Source organism: Sturnus vulgaris, chromosome 8 (assembly GCF_052056855.1).
Source record: "Sturnus vulgaris isolate bStuVul1 chromosome 8, bStuVul1.hap1, whole genome shotgun sequence".
In the NCBI taxonomy this organism is placed as follows: domain Eukaryota; kingdom Metazoa; phylum Chordata; class Aves; order Passeriformes; family Sturnidae; genus Sturnus; species Sturnus vulgaris.
The window spans coordinates 8,970,059-8,990,875 of NC_142250.1; the positions used below are offsets into that span (position 1 = coordinate 8,970,059).

General features: G+C 40.2%; 1 protein-coding gene across 2 annotated transcripts in view; it reads left to right on the forward strand.

Moving 5' to 3' along the window:
* Nucleotides 1-11,395: 11,395 nt before the first annotated feature.
* RHOBTB1 (Rho related BTB domain containing 1) overlaps nucleotides 11,396-20,817 on the forward strand; it is a 52,152-nt gene continuing 42,730 nt past the window's right edge. Inside the window, exons 1-2 of one of the 2 annotated variants that reach the window (XM_014882338.2) lie at nucleotides 11,396-11,603; nucleotides 15,873-15,966. Coding sequence is in view for 1 of the 2 variants with exons in the window: in XM_088168797.1 (XP_088024923.1) it covers nucleotides 15,962-15,966 (5 nt within the window). In the remaining variant the exon portion in view is untranslated. The remainder of the gene's footprint in view (nucleotides 11,604-15,872; nucleotides 15,967-20,817) is intronic. The other variant, XM_088168797.1, reaches the window with a different exon arrangement.

Here is a 20,817-nt window from a genome sequence, read left to right on the forward strand (position 1 = left end):
TTAATATAGAATAGAACAAAAAAGTAGCAGCTCTGCCTGAGAGATATTTAAGACTTAACTAGAAATTCATGATAAGTAAATTCCCAATGGTGCAATGTGAGGTCACCTGGGCTGAGTAAAGATAACAGCCAGGATTCTGTTGAGTACCTTAATTTTGGGACGTAAAATTTGAAACATTGCAGAAGCCTGGGGTTTCAAAGGATAAGTGTTCCACTGTTTTCAGAAAGAAGATAGCTTCAGTGCCACCAAAAGCAATGAACCAGTAAATCTTGGAAAAGAAATGCTTTATTCCAAGAAGAAAAACTGTTTACTTTAAGGACAAATGTAGTTTTTCCAGTTTGCTTTAGGCACTTGAAAACCCTGCCAGCATTTGCAAAGCTTATGTGACTTAATGATTGTTTAAGAAGAGGCAGCTGTAAGGAAACTGACAGCTATGAAATCCTGAAAATTCTACTTAAAATACCTTTATTAGTAGGTGGAAACTTCTGTATTTAGAGGACACTCTCCCTTGCTGTGTCCATTGAAATAGACAGAACTTCTCATAAAGCTGCCTTAAAATCACAATATAGCAACAGTTACAGTAGATGTCACAAGACTCACAGAGAGGACAATATTGTTATTCCCCTAGTTCATTTATATGTCCTTTCTGCTGTTTTGCACTCAGTTATTTGTGTTCAACTAAATAAAATAAATGTAATCAAAGACGTCCTCTGTGGTGATGCTAAAAAGGTAAGTAGTTTACAGGAGGGTGGGAAGGGGCAGGGCAGGTTGAGGGGTAAAAACCACCTCTATCATCTTTCTAAGATAAACTGTATTTACATTTCCCCAGTGTCTGGTGTGCAGTGACCTTGGAGCCTGACTGTTCTCACAGTAACTGTGTCAGGTGTGACAGGAGATGTACTCAGATAGCTGCAATCACTGCTGAAGCAAAATAGAAAGCAAAGGAGAGGATAGGCCACCCTTCACTTTTAAGAGGATAATATACTTGATGATACATCACTTTGGGTCCATGCCTTTGTTTTGTACCTCTTACTCTTCTACAGAACTGTGAAACTGCTTAGGAGTGCACTGTCATCCACAGCTGCCTCACTGTCTCTGTGTCCCACCTGTCCTCAGATTCTATATCACTCTTGGTATCCCTCCAAAGGCCTATGGAAATATGAAGTTTCATGCCTCCTCTATTAACACCCTCCACTACCTCTTCTCCCTCAGAAAGACTTTTTCCCAATCAGGTATACATTTGTGAACATAATGGCAAGAATATGAAATCTGCGCTAACCATTAGGAAGCTACCAATATGCTGAGAGAATTTCACTGAAACAGTGAACACTGAGGCAGCAAAGCGCAGGACTTAAAATTAAGTAAAATGAAATGTTTCATATATGTAGGCATTGCTAAACAGTAAAGTCCTTGTTTATGATACATCTCATTTTTCCTTCAACCCACAGTGACTTTTTCCCACTTAATTTGTAAACTCTGGGTATACATTCTCACAAACTCAATGTATTTCATTTATTCATATTGGTAAATCTTTCCCTAAGGAAGTTGTCCTGCTAAATATGACAGGGCTGTGATTGTGCATCAGCTGAAAAACAAAGCCTTAAGAACAGGCCAGTTTTTCCCATACAACATGGTCAGGAAATCAGCATCACACATTTCTGGAAAGGCTACACTGTTCCAGTACCAAAAGCAATGTAACTCCATTGGCCCAAGACACTATTTGAATTAATGGCAAGTGGAGCCTATGGCAGTACCCTTATTAATACCCAAACTACTTGGAAGGCTAGGTAGTCTTTTACCTAGTCTGCTGCTGCATTCTAAGAGGGGACAGAAGAAAATAAAAGGCTTTATTCCAGATGCCCAAAACCATTATCCAGCAGAGAAGTAGGACAGCATATTTCACAGAAAAGCAGGCTAGTAAGAAAAGTACTCCTTAATAAACAATCGCTCTTACAGCATGACAATTTTATATGCACATACCTAGTCCCACCCAAATATCTCACCCTTTCAGCCTATGCCAACTTTTGAGTAAAGTTTACCCATGGTGCAGACACTATTAGATCCCCAGAAGATGCGAAGGAATAGAATCTGCTACTTGCAGATCTATTTGTAATCCAAGAGACATAAACTAGACAAGGCGCCCTGGTAGATCCACCAAAGTTCTCACTGACTTTCTCCCTTGGTAGCCTTCTAGTTTCAAAAATTACAGTTCTCTTCTCCAGGTGCTGGATACCAGAACTACTGAAGACATTGAGTTTATCAAAGAGATTAATTCCAGACAAAAAATCCCCATGCTCCAGAATTTATCAGATTTGCATCAATTTGTGCCATGGGATTTTTCACTTTGATTGCTTTATTCCGCCACTAAAAAGTAGATAAGTAGATATACGAATCCTTTTTATTCTCACTATCCAGGTAGCAGTGTCTGTACTTTTGATCCTGCCAGGATCAAATATCAATGAAAAAATATTAAGAGTGCTTGAAAGCTCAGAAATACAGCCTAAGAACTAAAATATTTTCAGATGAATGCATGTGCTCTGCGAATCAAATTTTGCAGTCACCAATCATGAACTGCTGTTTACTTCTCTAACGGCCCAGACTAATACCAAAATACAAATGCCCTTGCCAGGTAATTCAGAAAGTCAATCATGTCACTAAGGTCACAGCTCTTTTTTCCTCACAGATCAACTTCAGGCTAAGAAAAGATAAAGTAATCTCTTTTCCACAAAACAAATCCCAAATTTAAAAATAACCTGGCTTTTAGCTATAGATTTTGTCAAGTTTTCCACGTTATTTTCTGTTATTGGGAGCGATAATATGTAACAGTACAAGTGCTGTGATAAACAGATGACAGGACAGATTACTGTGTTAGCTTTTAAAAACCAAAATAGATTCAGGGTTAGAAAGAAAGGAAATTTCTGTAGTCTGAAGTATTGACACTGACTTCCTATTTCTGCCTTACTTGTCAGGCTAGGGACTTGACACTGATTTGCTACCACTAACAGGGTCTCTGACCTGCTGATGAGATAAGGAGTCTCAAAATGAGACCCTGCAGAAGCGCTACTTGTCTATACTACGTAGGGAAAGTGCATACTACTGCAAATTCAAATCCCTTTCCATAGAACTGAATCTTGCCCTGTAGACACTGCTGGCGATTGTAGCGTCAGAGATGCCTGGTTATTGAAGCTTGGAATCTGACTGTGTGTTGAAAATTCACTGACAGCCTTAAAAGCCCTTTGGCTCTGTGACGCAGTTTTATTTAGGGACATTGGGATAACTGAGATCTACGCAGATAATTTGTAACAATTTCTCATAGTGCAACTCTAGTTGCTGCCATCTAAACTGCTAGGATGCTTCTTTTAGGTTTCTCAGCACAGGAAAGACATGGATGTGCTAAAGTGGGTCCAGAAGAGGGCCACAAAAATAAACAGAAGGATGGAACCCCCCTCCTATGAGGAAAAACTGAGGTAGTTGTTATTGTTTGGTGTGGAGAAGAAATGGTTTTGAGGAGAGCCCATTGTAGCTTTTGAAAACTTAAAGGGGACTTAAAAGAAAAATGGCCAGAAACATTTTAGTAGGGTTTGTACGATAGGACAAGGGGTAATGGTTTCAAACTAAAAGAGGGAAGATTAAGACTAGATACAAGGAAGATATTTTTACAATGAGGGTGATCAAACACTGCCACAGGTGATGGACGCCTTGTCTATGGAAACATTCATGGTCAGGCTGGACAGATCTCTGAGCATCCTAATCTAGTTGAAGATGTCCTTGCTCACTGCTGGTGGGTTGCGACTTTAAAGATCTCCTCTAACACAAACTATCATATGATTCTATTATTATTTTGCTGTTTCGGCATTTCTGGCCAGATTTAATTATTTCTTTTCCCCTGTATCTTCTGTAGATTGGTTAGTGTACACTCCCAGCTGCATAAAATGCTGCACACTTATGTTGAGAGGCACAAATATCCATTTATGGTCTTTATGCCAGTTGATTGGGTTCACCGTAAACACTGACAAATGCCAGGGTACAAAGAGTGAGGTTGCATCACAGACAGTGTTCTGCGTCTTCAGAACATGAAAATACGGCTAAGAACTCTTTATGGAAGTTGTCAAGAAGTTTTCAAAACTCACATTCTCCATAATAGACTCTAATTGAAGGGGAAAAAAATACTTACACGTTTATCACCAAATTTATAGAATTTCCTAAATGGAAAACTAAATAGTTCATAGTTTATGAACTATATAGAAATTCCAATAGAATACATAAAAGTTCTTTGAATGATTTACATATGTTCTAAACATGTCATGGACGAAGAAGCATCATCCTGTAAAGGCATAACCAAACTATCAAGTACTTATGAAGATGTATATCAACTCTTTATAAACTGGTGAAAGCACCTGCTTAAGAGCAAGTAGTTCAAGTTACAAGTAACAACGTTGCCTACACCAACCGACTCCTTTCTCAAGTTTCAAACATCTGGATTTTCCTGAAATATTTCCAACTATGGTTCTTCAAACACTCTGGTGTTTTCTGAAAGTTCTAGCAGTATATAGAAACAGTGACAGATTGCTGACAGTGATTTATCTCATTAGAGACAATGGATAATTTTCTGAGTTTAGTGCCATATGCACTCAGTCTGAAAAGAGTAAGCAATTGGTAACAATGTCCCGTGGAACATTGCTAAAATTTTCTATATGTACTAAAATTTTCTTCACATTTTTCTTTTTTTGAGCTACAGGATCTAGTTATGCACCCAGAAGACAACTCTTCTATAGTTATCAAGACACACAGATCTTAAGCCCAAGTGAAGGTCTGCAGATTAAATACTAGTTTGGCATTATTTAAATAACTATTTTCCATTAAAATGTAAGTCTGAAAATTTGAAAGCAATGATCAGTTTTCCCTTTATTTTTTCTTCATATTTCCAAATTTCCCAAACCTTTTAATAGATTCATTTAAATGCATCTGGCATATTTTCAATGTCTCTCTGTTGGAAAATACAGAGAAAGTTTCCTCATGCAGTATACGACAATCTTTAAATGTAGAGGCAATACAAAAATCATCATTCTCTTTCTTGATCCTCTTTAACTCTCCAGTTCCACAAACAATTAAAATCCAGACAATGAGATCCAACATCTTGCTCAAACAAAGAAGTCAGAATCTGAATCCAGACACAAGGTTTATTTACTGAGACTACCATTGTAGCAGACCTCTCTTATTTACAGTGAGACAATTCTAGTCTCCACTAGTGGTACACTGCAAGGTGATAATTCTTAACTTCTCTTAAGGTCTTGTAAGCTAACAGCAAAATAAGGATTCCAAGTGTGCATGGAGCAAAGAAGTTCTACTTGACACTCAGGTACTCTGTGGTCTCAGAAAGGGCTTTTGCTGTGTTGATTTTGGCTTCTGAGAAGCCATGGTGCTTACAGCCCATAGCAGAAACTGAGGTGTGAGTTTGGGCCTTTTTAGTGGCAAAAACTTTTGTTGAAAAGTTTTATATAAGCACCTACATTTTGTTTTAGCTGATAAATGGAAGACAAAACAAAAAGTGAAAACAGAAAGTAGATTAAACAGCATGTGAAAATACTACTTACAGTTAAATATCATTTTATGGATGGCAGCCTATTACCAGGTGTAGAAAAAGATGTTCACATGTGGTTCAAACACTCAACAACGAAGTATATTTACAGTAACATATTAGACCAGTTTGAGAACTATCAAAATTACCAGTGTAGCCATTTCAGATATATGTGTGCATCCATTTTTGCAGGCATATAATAATCTGAGCTATCAGAAGGCACTGTTTTTCCTGTAGTTATACAGACTGTCCAGTTTTGGCCAAAGTCCTTTGGTACTGTAAGTGGTATTTGTGAAGATAGAAACAAGGAATTATTTTACAGCAACCAGCATTTGACCTGATGTATAAATCACCACAAAAAAGATATTCTTTTTGAGTGTGATGCTTGTAAGAGCCTCCCACACACACTGCACAAGAGGAGTTTGGGCCTAGATGATAAGAATTTGGAGGTGGTAGGCTCTGGTCCAGACTTCAAGATCAGGAGTAGAAGCACACAAAACAATTTGACATTTGAATAGTGCTAAACCTAGGAAGGGAGATAAAATGGTATCTTTTTCTTGGAAACTCATGGTCACCAGAAGAATTTGTGCCAGCAAACAAGTCATTGGATTAAATCCAATGCACATTTTCAGCTAAACAGAATTTAATTCACAATGGGCCTGTTCTCTTTGAGTTACAGCTGATCACAACTGCTTTCCAAGCAGAGTAAAACTGTGCTGTTCTAGTTTGGTAGCATTTCACATTTACTGCATGGTGGAAGGTTATGGTGAAAGCGTGTTGAGAACTAAGCCTACACGGTATCACAGGTCTTGGCTCATTGTACAGAGGATTGGTTAGGAAAGCAGCTACACTGGTGTAAATCTTCCATATTGACAGAGCAAACAACCACACACACTCCTCAGTGTTGCAATCCATCTGGCTTTCAAGTGGGGATTAAATTCTGCAACTTAGGCTAGACAGAGGAACTATATAGCCACAAACCCTTACATTGCAGGAGCACACACAAACGGAAGGACTTAACTGCTTCTTCCCCACAGCAAATTCACCCATGAGCTCTGTAGTCACAAGTGTAGAAAAAGATAGGATAGGATAGGATAGGATCGGATCGGATAGGATAGGATAGGATAGGATAGGATAGGATAGGATAGGATAGGATAGGATAGGATAGGATAGGATAGGATAGGATAGGATAGGATAGGATAGGATAGGATAGGATAGGATAGGATAGGATAGGATAGGATAGGATAGGATAGGATAGGATCGGATAGGATCGGATAGGATCGGAATGTTTTGGCCGTTCTTGTTTTGCCTCAGTTTTACATCTGAACATAAGGGTGGATAAGCTTCAGACAATTTAACATTTTACATTAGTTAATGATCTCTTTTTCCTGGATCAATTTTGTCTAATTATGAAGTCATACAAGCTTTCCTTGATCAGTTTTGTTCTTTACAAAAGACTAGTTTGGTGTGGCTAAACATATTCACTACATTTAATAAAACTGAAAATAAATGAGTGGAAAGGCTTGTCTTTATTCTCCTGCCATGGCATTGCTGTTCTTTCCAGTGTTCTTTGGACTGTATTCTCCAAAGGTGTGTCCAAGCTGGTTATAAGCCGTTTTATTTAAAAAGAATGAACTGTATTAAGACATGCTTTTCAGCAATGCTGGATAAACAGGAGCTGTCCATCAAACCACAGTTGACGAATGTTTATTTGTTAGAACCACTAGGACTCAGGAACTCTGCTGTCATTTCACTCCTGATATTTATGAGCCCAAAGCAATGGGAGATTTCAGGTAGGTTTTCCAAAATCAGGACTGGATTCCCTCTGCATTACTTCTGTATACTATAGATTTGACATTTCCACAACCTATTTCTCCTCAGGATAAAATATTTCATTGTTACGTCAATCTGCCAGTGAAATCCTTCCTCTCTCACAGTTTCCAAGCCAGCATCTTTACCCAGACAAACCATTGCCAGTCTTACGTAGGTTTGTCTGGTATGAATACAATGTAATTCATGGTGTGGTTGTTTCAGTGTTTATAAAATTACGTTTATAACACTCTATAAGGATGAGGTAAACTTTCACCAGAAGGTTATAGCATACCTCCTGACATTTTGACTCTTGTTCTGCTTACAACTCTCGCTGAACTACATATAATGTTTTAGGTTTGGACTTGCCAAATCCTCATGGGAAAGAGCTAAAACCTCTCACTATTCGGATTTGTTGTACTAAAGCTCTAACAAGGTCTTCTAAGAAAGGCTCTGAAAGCTCTCAGAAAGTCTCCTGACAGTGATTCTGATGTCTCTTAGGACAAAGAAGCAGACTTCAAAGTCAGTACAATCTTTGCCACGCATGGATGTGGAGAACAGGAGCTCCACCTGCCCTAACACCAAATGACAGGGAATAAGAATGGAAGCCAGAGCTGGCCAGAGCCTGCTGGAGGGGGCAGAGTGGGAGAATATTCAGCAAGAGAATGCCACTGTCTGAAGCCTGTTCCAGGCCAATATGGCAGTAAAGGGCTACAGGAACTGCAGTCATAACACTAAAAGAAGAGAGGATAAAACATTAAAAAATCTCAATAAATTGTAGCATAATGTGCCATTGGCTTCCAAGCCTGTCTGGAAAGCCTGAGACTTGCTCATCCCCACTTCCTGTATGACCTCCTGTGTCACCACAGTTCACTTGGAGAACTGAGCACACGAATGGCCCCTGCTCCACCATAGCACAAAGGTCTATGCTTGCTTCACTGTCAGTGACTCCTCTTGCTTCAAGGCACTGGTTGAAAACAGCTGAGAGGAGTTTCAGAAAAGTCTACCTCCATATTATAACATCTAGTGAGCGCTAAAGAGTACAAATGCAATTACTATCACAAAACAGATTTTTAAAATTTTTCTCCAGAAAAAAATTACCTCTCCCAAATCTTTTATCCTTTAAGAACTCAGACATTTAATTAAATGAATCACCATGTGTCACCTGGAGCTACTGTAGTCAGACTAATGTAACTGCAGCTTGATAACGGTGTAGCAATGAAAAGACTCAAAATCATGAACATTTTTGTCACCTCAGTATCTTCTGTGGATGAGGAAAAATCAAAGTCTTGACATGACTGATATCAGTCTGTCTTATGTCTGAGTTCAAGAGACATTGTCATAAAAGTTACACAACCGTCAGCCAACAATTATTCTTAACAGCAAATTTCATAAATTATTTTGTCATCCACTCCTGGAAGCCTAGAACTTAGATAGCTTCTCCTCATCTATTCCATGTGCATTTTGAAGGATAATGGTACTCCATCTCTGCTTATATATTCAACACCTGTAATTTTGCACAAAAATAAGCACAATATTAAAAGCATAAAATAATTTTTCAAAAATCAATAAGGACTATAAATGAGAGTTGGTGGAAAGAGAGCAAGTGTTCTGTGAGATCATTAGCTTTCCATACTACTGCCTAATTAATTTAAGGCTGAAATTGAATTATATACTTTAAAGGGCAGATGATTTACTAAATACTTGCTGCTTTTTTTTCCTCTGAATTAAACATACAGTCCTAGTATTCAAGGCAGAATTTTAATGTAATGAAAATATCCTACACCTAGGAACTATGGATCAGTTAAAAATCAGGAAATCCTGCCTTTGATGGCATGAGAAAATAAGTAAATAAGACTATCCTCAGACTAGCAAAGTTTATTCTCTGATACAGCTGAGAAGCTTCTTTGTGTTGGACTGAGTTTGGGATTAAACATGGGAGTTCAATTTCTAAAACTGCCAGTCAAGAACCTTTCAAACAATTTCATTTTTAAGTCTGGAGGAAATACATGAAATAGAATCAAGCCATGCAGTGTTCACAAAACGCAACTAATTTAAAGCAAACTATATAACCTGTTGCGTGGGTGGACTTTTATCTCATGTGGGTTTAGTTAGCAGAGCTAAAAATACTAGCCAATACAAGATTGGAGGCTGTCCTCTGAACAGATGCAGACGATAACCCTTGTGAGCTCAGCTGTATGCTCCAATTGCCTTGCAAATGATAGTGTGTTTCCAGCACAAATTACAGGAATTTAGACTGTTTGTTTGTACAGATTGAAATTGCACAACTATACAATTCTGCACACAAAATACTGTGGAAGCACAGTGGAGGCTTCCTCATTGGGGCTCTAAATATGAGTTACCAGGACTCTTATATATTCTTCCCAAATAAAATAATCCATCCAGTTCTGGGGAGTAACTATTGTCTAGCAATCTTTCTTTGTCCTTGTTACCACATTTGCAACAAAGCTCATTATCTTTTAGTAATTTATTCCAAACTTTACGTTTAACCAAGTCTTTAAGAGTTTCTGTCCACTTAATGAGGAGTTCATAATACCAGTGTCATTTATTTTAAACGGTCAGGTCCCGGAATACTGTGATCATTCTCCCACATTTCTTTTACAAATGTAAAGCACAGGGCAGGCTAAGTGTTTGACAGTAGTCTAAAGCTCATTTATGTGCTGAAGGCAGTCTGTCCACGGCATCACAGAGCTCCACACAGGCTAATTTCCCCTGCTGCACAGTTCAGCATCCTAATACAGCATGCATGTATATTGCACGATTGATACAGTATACAGCAGGTACATTTCAAGCCTTCATGACTCCAAAGGGAAGCACATGAAATAGAAATCATCATAAGAAGAAAGAGGATTCAACAAACCCTGCTTCTCTTATGGTTTTTGTGATATGGGGGATAGGTTCATTAGTTCTGCACAGAATGTCTGGTCTCTGCTATTCGGATAGGAGAGCAGTTTGGCTGCAAGCCCAGCCTGCTTCTCTAGCTGCAGTACTGCCAGCTCCTGCTGTCCTTAGGCCCTGCATCTTAGCCCTTCACCTTTCAGAAAGGCTGTGTAGTCAGAAACTCCCCGTGACCAGCATTAAACATCACTGACGTGAAGCACTGGCACAAGAGCTGAGCACCTGGCCTCCACAGTCCTCCCAAATCCTCCTCAACAGCACAGGATGACCCGGGGTGGAAAATGGAGTCCAAGACTCTGAGTAAGCAGAAAATTCCTTTAACACCAGTCTACTGGGCCGTTCCTCAAATTTACCTAAGTATCTCAGCAATTCGTTCTACAACCATTTTAAATGCCTTATGAAGCTGGATTACTTACGGTGTCCCACTGTTGTTCTCTTTAAACTTCTGTTAGCGTATTATTATTGATAGAGAGGTTAGACGCCCTGAGGACAGTGTAAATGGAAAGCATCCTGGGCAGAAAACCGTCTTAACGTTGTTTTTTTAGCGACGATTTAGCTTGCAAGTTCTATGTGGGGAACTGAGGCGAGCGGTGCGGTGGGCTTTACTCGTCAGACTCGTCAGCAATGTTAAACACACGAGTATTCACAGTTCAGGGAGGCACACACACCTTGATTCCACTGTCAAGTTCCACATTTCATCGCGCGGATGCTCACACGGAGCAGGGAGGAGGCGGCTGGGAACCCCACCCTCCCGATCGCGGAGGTGATGCCATTGCGGCCTCTCTCCGCACGGGGCTCCGCAGGATTTCCTGCTTCTGTAGCCCCTCAATTCCTGGAAACGATCTCTCCCGAGGGCAGGAAGGGCGAGCGCACCGCCGGCGGCAGCCCCAGAGCCCCGTGAGGGGCGGGGTGACCCCCAGCCCTCAGAGCGGAGCAGAGCAGCGCGCGCACCCCCCCCCGCTCCTTTCACAGCGCGCGCGCGCGCGCGCTGCTGTAACGGCCGCGGCAGCAGCACCGCGTGCCGGGGCGCGCTCACGTGACGGCGCTGGTTGGCTGGGACGCGCGCGCCCGCCCGCTCCGCTGCCGCTGGGCACGGCACAGAACGGCACGGCACAGAACAGAACGGCACGGCAGAGCACGGCACGGCACAGAACGGCACGGTAGAGCACGGCACGGCACGGCACAGAACGGCACGGCACAGAACGGTACAGCCGGGAGGGACGGCACCGCACCGCCCTCCGTACCTCGCTGAGCGTCACTTCTGTCCAGTCCCCAGCCGGTCCCGTTCCGCGCTCAGGTAAGACGATGCGGCCCCGCTGGCGGGCGCGGACGGGCAGGCGCCACCGTCGGTCGCTGTGAGTGATCCGGCGGGGCCGGACACCGTGGGAAGCTGCGGCGGAGGAAGGAGCGGTGGGCGGCTGGGGCACCGCGGGGCTGGGACCGGCGGGCCAGGGTCGCTCCCCGTTCCGGGGAAGCTCCTGACAGGAGCTTCTTGCCCCAGGAAGGTCTCCGCACCTGTCCTCCTCGCGCTGATGTCCCGTTCCCTTCCGCGGTAAGGTCAGAAATGCTGACGGCTCACTTGGGTGTCAGGCGGTCCTGCTGCATCGCTCCTGCATCGCTTCCATACCATTAGAAGTGTTCATTGTTTCTCATGGTGCAGGCAGGGCGCTGGTGTACTTATCACTACACCTGGCATGACTTTTACTCGCTCTTGCTGAGGGCTTCTTTACAAATTCATCCTGGCTAACCCCAGTTCTGTGAAAACTAAATGGACAAAACTAAAATCTTTTCATATTTCACTTTCTGGATATTGGTTTGGCACATTTGCCATAGAAATGAAACTTTCTTCTCATGTAGAATCTTCTAGGCACTTTCTGCATGCACTTTGTTTGAAAAGCAATTTGCTGAATTAACATGCACAAAGATAACTGGAGTTGGCATACTAGCAGCGTACCATCTATCTCGTGAGCAAAAATGGAATATCCTTGCCCTTAGGTTCCTTTTTAATCTTAAATTATTAATGGTTCTCTGCATTACAAGAATGAAATTTGTATTTGGTATAGAGTGCAAATGCATGTAGAGAACTGGATACAAGAAGAGCTGGTTATAGAAAACGATGTGCCTCCCTGCTAAAAAGACCTAGCAGGAGAATGATGTTAAAGAGCTTTTTCTCTTCTTTACAGTTGTTGAGAACCTCTGGGGAGAAGCAGCAGACAATACCTAGCCCAACTTTTTTGCAGCTCTTGGAAAAAATGAATGAAGGGAAAAACTTTTCTCTACGAAGGGAGCATAAGAAATTAGAGCTTTAGAGTTACTCGCACTTTTGTTTAGCAATAGTTTAACTGAGTGGTTGGAGATGCTCCTAAGTTAGGGTTAGTGGCAATCATAATATCCCATCTTCTTTTAGAACCTGATTGTCAACTCCACACCAAATGTTGGCATTTGTACTTGGTTAAATGGAAATATTTATATCACATGTCATCATGCTATTGTCTGTATAATCAATACAGGAAAAAGTTCCTTTTTCTCTGAGAGACCCCAGAAAAAAAATACTTGCATTTGCTATGGATCCAACAACATTAAGGATTTGAAAATATGCTGAGAGGAAATGTTGGTTTAGGTATCAATGGGAAGTAACATTTCTACTGCCTGTTCAACCATGTAATGTAGAGCAAGTGAGGTGTGTCATAGTAAAGTTTACAACAGTGAACTAAGGTTGTGCTCTTTCTTTTACTTAAACTTCTCCCAGTATTTGAACTTTTAAAGGCAAAAGTTTGAAGTGAGACCATATTAAGCAAGTTCAGAAACATAAGGCTTAAAAGCAGTTTTCTTCCATGTAATCGCTCAAAGATTTGTTGAAGAAATTTGGGGCAGATGTACTGTGGATATGTGATGTTACAGAAACTGAAACCAATGCACAGAGATGAAGGGTTAGTTAGCGGAAACTCGTAAAAAGCTCGAGAGGATAAAATTCTGCAATAGTCTAAGTTTGATAATAATAAAAAAACCCCCAGCAAACCAAACAAAACAGGAGTGGAGCGAAAACTGCATCAGCTAAGGCTTCTGAAGCTTTTTCACAAAGGTGAACCTGAGGTGGATTTGAGGGAAAAAGTGGGCTGAGTTTTCTTGAGTTTTCTCTAGTGTCAATGTGTAAGAGGAGTGTCTTGTCCATCACAGAAGAGGCTTCTAGACCAGATTAGACATGACTGTTGGCCACAAGGAGTCATCCAGGGAGCCTAGTGTTCCACCTGGTGTCTTCTGCATTCCTTCTAGGCCTGCTTTGCTCTGCAAATGTTTCACTTGCCAACCTGCAGCAGGTGTTCGTGTTCCTCACCTTCTTGCCTATTTAAAAGAAATTCTCCCTTTTGGAGAATTACACCATGCAAGTACATCCCTCACTGAATTACTCTGTGTTCCAGAAGGTTTTAATTTCCCTCAGCCCATGGTGACCTTGCTGCACGTCCTACACACAATATCATGGTGTGCTTGTTGTTGAGGGTGAGCATTAGTTCAGATAATGCCTGCCTGGGTGGAGAGCAGATGGGAGAGAGAAGGAAGTGCACTGCCACGACCAGAACTGATAACTTTTCTGTAGGCACGCATGGGGACAGTCACAGCAGGCCAAATCTCTTCTCAGCTGTGAGCTCCTCAAGACTCTGGTAAGGAAGGTGCATGTAAGGTTTAGCTGCTCTATTCTTCTGAGTGCAGATCATCATCACAGAGAGATCTGCTTCGATGGTATGAAAAATGTTTGTATTTTGGAGCTGTAACAGGGAAGAACAATGCTAATTAAGAACTCAACTCTTTTCAAAACCGGAAAGTGGAAGACTCAGAGCAGGGGGATGAAGGCCATAAACTTTTATCTGTGAAGTGGAACTTTTAGGCTTATGCTTTAGTAATGATGAAAATCAAGTTTAGCTACATTTCTATCTGCTTACATTCTTCAAACAAATGGTCTGACTTTACAGCATAACAAAAAAATCTCAGCAAGGAGGACAGTCTTAATGTGGCTTTTAATAGGACAATAACGTAAATGATTAATGATTGATGAAAAAGAATTGTGAATGAGCTTGTGGAGGGGCTTTACATGTCTGTCTAAAAGTAAGAAGGATCTTGATATATCCTTGGAGGTCACATTTGTAGATTTTAATGAGGATGAAGCAGAGAGAGGCTGTTAGAAGTGAATGAATGAGAGCTCAGTGAAATAAAAACATAGAAAGCTCTGGGTTTATGATCAGATAAACCAGATGCCCTTTTTGTAGTTTGTTTTTTTTTTGAAAAGGGATGTTCTGAAAGAAGCTGCAAGTAACTTCTAATCTGCCATCAATACTCAGGAAACAAGTTAACAACTATGAATTGTACAGTATCACATAAAGTATCTAGTGAAACAGTTTTAGAGTCCTGAGTATACTAATGTCAGTAATTAATAACTTGGGGGCTTGTTTAATTGTGGGTTAAGGCTGTTATTTGTAGGGCTTACAAAGGGAGCTGTATGGACCTTTGGAGGAAATAAAGATGAACGCAGTAGAAAAGATGGTGAGAAGGTTCTCCACAGTTGTAGCTGTATGAAACATTGCAGTTTAGGAAAACTGATATGTCTTTGCCCCTAAAATGCTAAGGGCAGGACTCTTAGTGGACATAAACATCATGCCTCTAGCTCTTGTATCAATTCTTGTGACTCATCTATTCCACAAAGATGGAATGAAGTGTTACTTAATTTCTGTTGTGTTGTTCTGGGTATCTACATAAGATTGTAATTTCTGTGAGAAATTAACTTCAGTCCTAAATTCAGTGATCCTGATAAGAAGGGAAAAATGCCCAGTGGGCCACTACTCTGTTCATCTGAAGACTCTGCATTTCACTGCTGCTAATCAAGCTTAGCATGAACCTCTGAAACCTACTTATGCCACTGAGTATTGCTTTTAGGGTAGCATCTGAGGTGAAATCAATGTTGTTCCCACCTTTGGTTCTTGGAAAACCTCCGCCTTGCTCCTGGATGGGAACCAAGCCACAATAAAGTAGGCATTTACCAAACCCAATGAAGGACATTTGTAATTAATTTCATTTTTTACCAAAGAGGGAAGCAACACAGAATTCCCAGTTCATGTGCCATCAGGCTGTCAGCTCGTATTTTAGAGTCTGTCACCTTCTTGAAGGTAGCCAAAAAAACCTTCCTCAGAGTCTGCTGCCTAAGAGAGAGGAGCTGGTTATCTGAGGTACAGCAGTGTTAGGTTTGACACCTAAGGTGGTTTTGGTTTTTAAAAATCGAAATCCATAGGGAAATTATTCACAAACAAGCTTCATTTGCAGAGTTATGTCAATCTCCAGTTATGCTCAAAAGCTCATCAAGCTACCCATGATTTCTTCAGTGTATTGCAGCAAAGAGTGTTTTAGTAAAGAGATACAGTTTACCTGTTTGAAACTTTAAAAGACTGTTTTGTTGACCAATCAGGCCTGTTTTAGAATATAAAATGGATCATAAAAGATGTTGTTGCTGTTGCATGTGTTGTAATTTTAGGTTGAAAGTAGTAAAGTTTTTCTTTTTTTTTTCCTCTTCTTTCCTCAGTGCCACAGTTAAGAGAAGGACATGAAGTATTTTTAATGAAATTCTGCTTTTGATCAAGCTGCTAAAAATGGATGTGAACATTTTCTCCTATGAGGTAAGTATCGACAGCAAGAAATAAAAGAAAACCTGACCCGTTTCACTTAGTGTTGCCTGTCACCACTTCTGACCAGCAACTTTTGGTCAAGTATTTTATAGTTATAACATCTGTGTCTTGGCAAACTTTGTAGCAAAAGTCTTAACTGAAAAGTCCTACAAATAATCATTTCATGTACAGGATTAGTCAGCTTTGTTCTGATATTCCAGCAGATAAAAACAAATGTAGAAAGGCTTGGTGTTACAGGGTTGGTAATGAGCAGCTTCTGCACAGAGTAGCTTTTGACCCAATGTCAAACTTTTTTCCAAACATCAAAGAAATGGAAGCTGCTAAGTCTGATTTTCAAGAGTGAATACTTACACAGACTAACTGCAGGTGCAGGAAGTGAGTGAGATCCTGGGATGAAGGAAGAGTTTGTACCTGTAGGTACTTTTCCATGCATGCAGGCAGCTTTCTGAGTTCCTGCGCTGTGCAGCCTAGGGAAAAGTGAGGCTGAGTTACAGGTGTACATTTATATTGCTTTTGTCAAGTATCACAGCCAGATCTTCACAGTTCCTGCAATAAGTATGCAAGTTAGTAAAGCCAAATACATGTCTTAATTTAGGATCGTGGGAAAATTCAGGTTGTAAGGAACCTCAGGAAATTATCACAGAGTCAAACTCTCTGCTCACAATTTGGAGTAGTCAAATTAGGTTATTTTCACTGATTAGCCGTCTCTGTTATATGTTCAGAAGTATTAACAAAAGATGGATTTATAGCTTGCCATATGTATTAAATGTACATTATAATAATGCAGATAGGAACATAAGATGCTACTAAAATTTGTCAGAAGAGAGAATGTTTAATTAAGACAGGGTTGCACAGGAATGGTCTGTTTCTCTGAACAAAGGAAACGATAAATCTCTGATGTGTTCATTTCTTGCAATTGCAAGTGAAACCTCCACAGGTTTCGCTGACCTGTTGTCATGCTGCCAGTATTTTCAAGATGGGTTCCCTGCAAGAATTACCCCTTCCCAGGCATCTCTGGGGAATCTATTTATTTACTTCCTCCTGTAAGCAAAACTGCTTTCTCATAATAAAAGGAAGTGAACATGTTGCTTATCCTGTCTGAAACACATTACTGAAACATTTCCTCTGAAATATAAATATTTGTTCATGGGAAAACATAGTGACAATGGGAATAAAAGTAAGCATCTTGTCAGGAAGCTTAGGGAGCAATCTCCCCCCTGGGCTCTAAAAGTAAATGCAAACCACGTGTCCCTGCTCCCCCCATCATTATGTACTACCAAACGGAACATTTTATGAGCCCTAGGAGTAACTACTTCCACCGTTTTGGCCAGGGAGGATTATATAATGAAGAGGTTAATCTTGTCAGGAGAAAAACATTTTAGCATTCAGAGCCTCATGGGAGGGTCAGTGAAGAGACACTTGGTTTACTTTGGATTTATGCTTATTTCAATGTGCTTTGAATTGATCCCTCAAACTTGGTAATTTAATAGCTTTAATAGTTACATTAGTAATTTAATGAGCCCCTTTCAGGACATCATCAAAGACAAACATATACTTTGTGAATAAAAATAGAAGTAATTTTATAGGTAATGCAGTTTCTGAAGGCCACTATACAGTATTACACATATGCAAGTTGTGCTTGTCATGGTTTAACCCCAGCCAGAAACTAAGTACTATGTAGTTGCTTGCTTAGGTACCCCCAGTACGTAAGAGGGCAAGAGAATCAGAAAAAAAGGTAAAATCAATGGGCTAAGGACTGTTTAATAATTGAAATAAAATATAATAATCATTGGAATTAAAAGGGAGACATAACAAAGGGAGGAAAATAAAACCCCAGAAAAACAAGTGGTGCACAATACAGTGGCTCACCATGTGCTGGCTGAGGTCCAGCCTAGACTTGAGCAGCAATTGGCAGCTCCCAGTTGACTCCCCCAGTTTATTATTACTGGGCATGACCTCTTAGGGTATGGAATATCCCTTTGGCCAGTTTGGGTCACCTGTCCTAGCCCTCCTCTCCCTCAGCTTCTGGTGTACCTATTCACTGGCAGAGCACGAGGCACTGAAATGTCCTTGGAGTTTGGAGTGAGCACCAAGCAACACCTACAGCATCAGTGTGTCATCAGCATTCTCATAGTGAGTCCAAAACACAGCACTGTACCAGCAGCTAGGAAGAAAATTAACTCTATTCCAGCTCAAACCAGGACAGTGATGCTATGAATGATTTTATATGCATTGACTAGTCTCACCATCAAAAAGTACCTATTGAGGGGAATGGCACACCTCAGAGTCCAAGGAATGGCATATGTCCAAGAATCTCTTTTCACCTCTCCTCCCAGTATCAAGTGTCGCTTCCCAGACTATTTTAAAATTAATTTCTGAGTAACATGTATAGCTCATGTAGCTAAATTACAGAAAAATATTCTCAGAAACTTTCTGTTTCCACACCAGTTCCTGTTGTTTCTTTGATTTGGTCTCACTTCTCAAAGCAAATATATCTGCAGATCTGAAAAAAAAAAGCTAACTTGTGGATGGCTGTGTGCTTAAATCAGAAAATGCTACATCTCTCTGGAAGGTGTATCTTTGTAGAGGTGTTATTTACTCCTTAATATCCCAGTCACAGCTTATTCACTTCTGTCTTCTGTGTCACTTGAGGCATTATGAGACAAGTAGTAGTAAATTTAGCTGTCTGGATAAAGAAGCTATTGCTCTCTCAGAGATTACTGTCTCCACAGTCAGTGGAATAAAATAGCCACGTGTGTGATTGCCTCTACAGTGCAATCCGGCACTTGAATGTAGCTGGCAATTCAGAATGGTAAATACAAGATTCTGGACTGTGCAAAGCCAGCAGAGGGGTGTGTGTGCAACAGTTATCTTCAGCAGAATTAAATTTATCAGAGGAAATTTTAAATTTTAAAACTGCTTGAACTAGTTCTTCTCAGACTTATAACTGCTTGTGACTAGAGATCAGAAACGTGGGGAACTGCCTTGTGTGGGTGGTTCAGGTGTGAGAGGAAGGGCAGTGTTGCTGTTTGTTGCTTTTGATCTTTGTAATTAAATTTATGTTCTCTAGCACTGTTTATCATACTGTTGAAATCCATGTTTCTAACTTTATCATGGGATTTCCTGTGCTTTACATAGAGGAGAACGCCTGTTTTTCACAAAACCTATGCAGAATCAGGAACCATTTGTTAAGTGGGAAAGAGAGAAAGAAAGAAAGAATGTAGTTCTGAAATGTCCATTAATTCCGGGAGATTAAGCATCAAGGTACCCAACATAAGAAATCAAAGGTGGAATATAAAATCAGTGCTGTTACATCAGAGCATTCTCTTGCCAGCTGGAATTACCTGTCTCTCACACTTCTGGAAGTAAGGGCCTAGCGCCCTCAAAATGATGATTTGCAGGAACAACAACATATTATGGTAACAGTACCTTTAGCTTTAGCTGCCTTTTGTTTTCAGCTGCTTTGTCAGTGGTGAAATTTGCTTGGGCTCCTAGATGTGCACATCATGGGCAGATGTTCCAGTAATTGTCCTGAGCAACAGATACAGTTTACACTTGAGATGGCTGTATGCCTTGTGGGGCCTTATGGCTGTCCATGTTTCAGTTCTTGATTTATTGCTATTCCATAACACTTGAACTTCCTGAATTTGTCACTTCTATTTCAGAGATATCTTTTTGACTGTCATGTGAGCTGATGACAATAATGTAGATTATTGGTCACTAAATGCAGGAGAATGTTTTATAAAATACTTTCCAGTCTTCTAAGGAAAATACCTGTGGGTCAGGCTTTCCTTGAGGCAATCCATTTGTCTCCATTGAATTTCTCCAGGGGTGAATTCTGTTCTTTTAATTCTCTTATGTATTTGAAATAGTGCTCCCCACTGGCAACACTATAATTAAGGAACTTTTAATGTTTCTCTTACATAAAGGTACAAGAATTCTTTGGCTGTAGATCTGAATTTCAACTAGAAGCCTAATGTAGAAAAATCTGAATGGTGGAGAAATGTTTATCTTCTGTAACAGATGCATTTTATTGGCAATTTCTTCTGTAAATAATTCATACCTTTTCCTGCAAAAATATTTTGGGGACAAGGTGTGGGAGGAATTTAGTTCTCTTGAGGATTTTATAATGCTACAAAATGCATCCTCTTGAGCAATTTTGTCAATATGTCTGGGAGTAAATAAGATTAATACGTTTGTAGTTCTTCTCTTCTAACTTTACCCAGGAAAAGAACTCTTGCTTGACTCGGTAAAGACTGTAAAATGTTTAAAAATAGAATGCTACATGTCTGGTACTTTGTTGAAAGAGAAAAAGAAAACCCTGCTACTAGAATTCATGATGCTTTGGCATCAAAGCAATATGACTTTCAAGCAATAAATGGATGAGAAATTTCAAGGTACTGGGATATTTTTGATTTTGTTAAAGCTCCCTGAATGCCTAATTAGCTTCAAAACCACTGCTGCTGGTGGTTTTAGTTTGTTTTTAATTACAAGGTATATTCTGTTCCTGACATATCTAAATGCTGCACTTATAAGTGTAATTGAAAAGTGATGTCTTTTGCTCATTACTTTGCAAATTACACAGTATACACACACTCCTTTAGGCCCTCTGATTTGTGCATAATCTGTAGTTCAAACCTGTTGCAGTGATACTTTGGCAGGTCTTGGAAGTAGTGTCCTACACCCTTTGTGAAAACTGCAAATAAATGCAAGAAATATGTGATTTGATGGTTGATAGCTTTTGAAAGGTAGCATTTAAAAGAACAGAATCCTTTTTGGTGACTATTCCTAATAAACCTAATTAGGGAAGTTTCATCAAGCAGCCATTGGTGAAACATGCAA